The sequence below is a fragment of the Charadrius vociferus genome, unplaced genomic scaffold, assembly GCF_000708025.1.
Source record: "Charadrius vociferus isolate BGI_N301 unplaced genomic scaffold, ASM70802v2 scaffold359, whole genome shotgun sequence".
Taxonomy (NCBI): Eukaryota; Metazoa; Chordata; class Aves; order Charadriiformes; family Charadriidae; genus Charadrius; species Charadrius vociferus.
This window is the reverse complement of record NW_009661369.1, coordinates 1973998-1978848: the sequence shown is the minus strand read 5'-3', so window position 1 is coordinate 1978848 and position 4851 is coordinate 1973998. Positions and strand designations below refer to the sequence as shown.

The 4851-nt window shown below is 39.7% G+C and overlaps 1 protein-coding gene across 1 annotated transcript in view; it reads right to left on the bottom strand.

The window, feature by feature from the left end:
- Positions 1-4851, bottom strand: part of LAMA4 (laminin, alpha 4) — a 105947-nt gene that overhangs the window by 56370 nt on the left and 44726 nt on the right. The window contains exon 6 of the mRNA XM_009893607.1: positions 948-1043. Within this exon, the coding sequence (XP_009891909.1) occupies positions 948-1043 (96 nt within the window). The remainder of the gene's footprint in view (positions 1-947; positions 1044-4851) is intronic.

Sequence of the window (4851 nt, the reverse complement as noted above, 5' to 3'; positions counted from 1 at the left end):
AGTAACGAGGTCCAGCAGATGGGCTCTTGGCTGCCTGTTTGATTAGGAGTGAAACTTCTAGAAACATGGTTATAACACATTTGGAATACACTTGTGCTATATCTATGCTTGTGCTATATCAACTATATCCTTGTCCCTGCTGAATGCTTGCAATACCATCTTGTTTTTAGTGACATTAACTCCACCACTAAATGCAAGAGACAGATGAACGTGAAACACAGATTCCTACAGAAACTTTTGCTTGGTATTGTATAGTTTGCATTCTTGATGGCAGCAGCTCCCAAATGTTTTCCTTCTGACTGCACTTCCAGGCACATGACCCCTCTTATTGAGAGTCTGTTTAGGAACCCATGTGTGCTACACGGTTTGCATTATACCACAGGCATAATTATACTAGCATTTAAAAAAATGTCAGTGGTTACCAGTAGTTACAACATAGTGCTTCTGGAAATTCCCCAGGCTTCCTATCATTAGAACAGGGAAGATGATAGCGGAAAAGCAACTGACTGATGGATATACGTCGAAGTGTCCAGAGCAACAATTTTTTATTAGATGTACAGGTAGAAAAATGGAAATTATATGCAAGATGGCACAGATAAAGCTGCGATGGCAGTTTTTAGGGCCAGAATCTTATTTTGTAGGCACTGTGCCTCAAAAGTCTATAGAAGTGGCTTTGGTGATGCTTCCCTACTGCTGTGCAGTTTGTACCTAAACATTCAGTCTGTATCACAGAGTTGGTCTTACGCATGTAGTCAGTCAAGCAAGTGAAAACATGTTAAAATGCTCAGTCAGCGGGACATTGTGCATATTCACATGTTTAAGTGCCCTGTGGGACCCAGGCCAAAGTGCTGAGCCCACTGGAGAACCAAGCTCTTAAGTTAGGATTTGTAAGCATCTAAATACAAGAGCAATATTAATTTTTGGTATTCTCATGATAATCTTCTTACTGATGGTTGGGCAGTCTGTGCCCGTAGAAACTTCAGGACTGTCTGCGAGGCATTCTCCAGTCTGGCTGTCACACATTCTCCCTCCACAGTTACATTCTGAGGAAAAAAGAAAGGATTTTTGAAAGAGGAATCTTCAAAATGTACAACTCACCTTTCCCCTCCCAAGACAAGTGAAATGATTGTATGTAGGATTGTGCGTGGATAGTCGAAGCAAAATCAAAGACTTCTTGGACAGATTTTTCCTTCAGTATGTAGAAAAAGGTGGGTTTTGCACTGTGGTCAAATTGGACCATATAAAATATAAAGTGGGAAACAAAACCAGAAAACCTCTGCTGAAATGACTTTTTCAAGGCTTCCCAGATGGTCACCAGAGAAGAAGCAAGGCCAGAGTTTCCCAGCTGGGCCATTGTGCATCACTGTCTAGAGAGGGTGACATTTAGGAGATAGGCTAAGAAAAGCCATACAACTGAAGTTAATTATTAGTTACAAATCTCTCCACAGCCCTGTGGAATTTATCAACGCTGTGTCAGACTCCCGGTAAATAAGCTTTCCAGCTATCAGGGATTGATAGTTGATTCTAATTCCATCATCAGCTTGAGCATATCAAAAAGTAAATATCTCCTACCACTTACAATGAAGAATAAATGAGGTTTTACATTTTTTTAAACTTGAGTAAGCTCCATTTTTATTGCCAGCACAAGTGGCTTTTTAAAAAGCATAATTTTTAATCTCAAGTATCTCTTTCAAGGTTTAATTGGCCTTTAAAAATATATTATTGTAAAGATTAAAATATTATTGGAACACTTTGATAGAATAATAAAAACAAGCAAACCAGAAGAACAGTAGCAACTTATCTGGAACTCGTTTTGCTCTTGTGATTCATGGTTTCAGAAGAATCTCATATAACAAAATTGTTTACTGCCATTTTATTGCAGCCCATTCATTGTTCTCTATGAATTACCCTTGTATTTACATTCCACATTTGAGGAATTATCAGGGAAAATGTGTAATACAGCTTCAAAGTCAACACGATGCACTAACATTGGAATAATTCTGTGTAAGTGAACCAAAGTTAGAAGAACTACTCAATTTTTGTAGTAATGTAAGAACAGAGTTTGGTTACAAATTTTGGGGGCAATCGATATTTTGACTTCACCACAATCTGTATGAACTGGGTGCCTCCCAGCTTTTGGATCTACAATTTTTTTAAAATTTTTTTATTTCTTTTGTTAAGAAGTGAAAGAAAAGTTTCAGTTGAAAGCAGAGATTTCTCTTTACATATATCACTGGATCTAGGATATCCCCACATGCCAAGATTACAGTTACAAGATTAAAATTTGGATGAGATTGGTGCTCAAGAAAATAAAATTGCATCTTCTTATTTAAATGGATAACTCTTAATTCACTACACAGATGCTTATAGTAAATTAATTTCAAAAGCAATCCTGACAATTTTTCATCTACCTGTTTAGGAGGTACCACATTTTTAGTAGGGAATTAAGACTTTCATTGCTACTGTGGCTTACTGGTGGAGAAAGCTTCTAAATTTACCTTTATTTCTGAGGGACATTTGTGGAAAGCTTTGAAGTATGGCTAAAGGACATGTGGCTAAAAAAAAGTATTGAAAAGAAGCTGAAAACTACTGCTGACAGCTACACAGATTTTGTCTTTTGCTCAAAAGAAAAAAAAAAAAGCTGGATAGAGCTTTTTGCTCATTTAGTTCTCTAGCATTTTTTTGTTCTATATACCCTTTGAGGTGCTCTGTGGAAACCATGTACATAGACTCTTGTTTCTTACACTGGTTTCTGTTCTGTATATTTGCATTTTAAAGAAAGTATTTGTCTTATTTCAGAGCCAATATTTGTATAAATAAGTGTTCCTAATTGCTCCAAAATGCCTAACAAAGTATAAGCTTGCCTTGTAAACTACCTGAATAGTTTGGAAATCATGGATATATTGAGTGGTGCACACATCGCTGTCAAGCACACCACGTTGTGGTGTTCAGCAGAATTGAGGATGAAATGAGAAGTGTGTAATTCTCTGAAACATAATACTTCAAAATCAGGATTTTCTAGAGTCGATGACAAGATTAAATTCATTCCTAAATAGAGAAAAGCTGTACCTCTCACAACATATTCAAGTGCCCAGGCACTTTTTATTTTTAGCAAAGATCAAACACGACAAGAAAATCTGCTAAGCAAGAGAATTACCAAGCTGATTTATAGTCTGCATGAAAAACCTGTATAGAGAAGTCCTGTGCACCATGAAATCCTTCTTAAACTGTACCTCAGAAAAGTAAATAATACTGAGGCATTCTGCCCGTAATTCCTGCAATTCCTTAAGGGTGCAAACCACAACTATACTGAGGTGATGAAAGTTTGACTTATCTTCACTTTAGAAATTCTGCGTTCCGAGATGCCTTCCAAAATGATGTCTTGCATAATCTGCTTAGACACTTGGAATACCCTGTAATCCTCAGGCTTCTGGCGAAGTTACCCTTAACTGTTTGAAGCTCTGCTTTATGCGCATGGCCAGGGCACGATTGCTGCAGTTTGCTGAGTTGTGCTGGGTGCGTTTCTCCTGCCTCATGGCATTCCGGAGCCACAAACTAGATCCTGTCATTCCTTATGGGACAACTGCAGAACTCTGGTGAACTGAATTAGGTGGTGAAGTGCATAAACAAGGTTTGCTATTGCAAGCTCAAAATCACAGAGATGTTGAATTTCAGGCATGTCTTAGGTGCCTAAATCCAGGCAGGAGGTGAGTTTTGGGGCACGCTGTCTTTTTTGGCTCATTTGGATACCTGGGATTGGCTCTTGGGGTTACTGTGTGTGAGCACCATCTATCCCTGTTCAGCACAGATGGAATTTAAGCATGTGACTTAGCGATGTGAATTACATCCTGGAGATGGACACTAAACTTCTAGCAGTCACTGGAACATAAAAGAAGAAGGGACCACTAGTGGCATCATATGTGGTCCCCTACAAATGCAGACAGCAGCACAAAGGGCACTTGAGTACAGAGCATCTTCACAACCTCCATCCTGCAGGTCCCAAAACACACCTTAGGGCTTTATAGTAAGCTAGTAAGAAGAAAAGTCCAAGTGTACAGTGAGTTGCAAGAAGGACATAGGTTTGATCAAGACATTGTTCAATGAGGCCTGTAGCTCTGTACCTTGAGATTCTGGAGCACTTCAGATGTCCGGGTTGGGTGTGTGTTTTGGCTGTGTTTTACCTTCAAGTCAGGCTGAGAGATAGGGGTGATGCAACTCCCCCATCTGTGTTCTGATCCTTGAGGGAAGTACCCTGGCAAAGAGGTTGGGAGGGAGCCCCAAGGTCCTTGCTCTGAGCACCTGCATTTTGCCTTTAGCAGTGGCTATTCCTCAGTGCTTTGAAAAAGGATGTAATCTTTTCTCCCAGAGCCAAAGCAGGGAAAAGGGCATGAGGCCAAAATCCTATTTGGATCGAACTCCATGTAAATTATAAGGATAATTATATTACAGTTTTGGTAAGATCCTCTAGGTAGCATTTATCAGACCCTGGAAGTACAGTTGTCTCTGGTATGGAAATACAGTTACCAGTAAGTTTACACAGGCACGTGGAAAATGCAGAATACTTTACCAATGAGAAAACTAGCAGAAACTGAGCAGGGAATTGGGTCAGGACAGGTAGGACAATCCTATTCCCATAAAAAATGCTCTCAAGTCTTTAAGCACCCTCAGTCTGAGTGGTCATGTTGGGCAGCATGTGGTGTGAACAAACGCAAAGGTGAAGTCTCTGCCCAACGGAATCTTAGAGACCGTCATTTAAAACAAGATGCAGGACACAACAGTGCCTACATTCATCTTGCCCAGGCATTTGAGATGTTGGAGTCTGGGGTCTGAGACTTCCTCTTGGGCAATGGA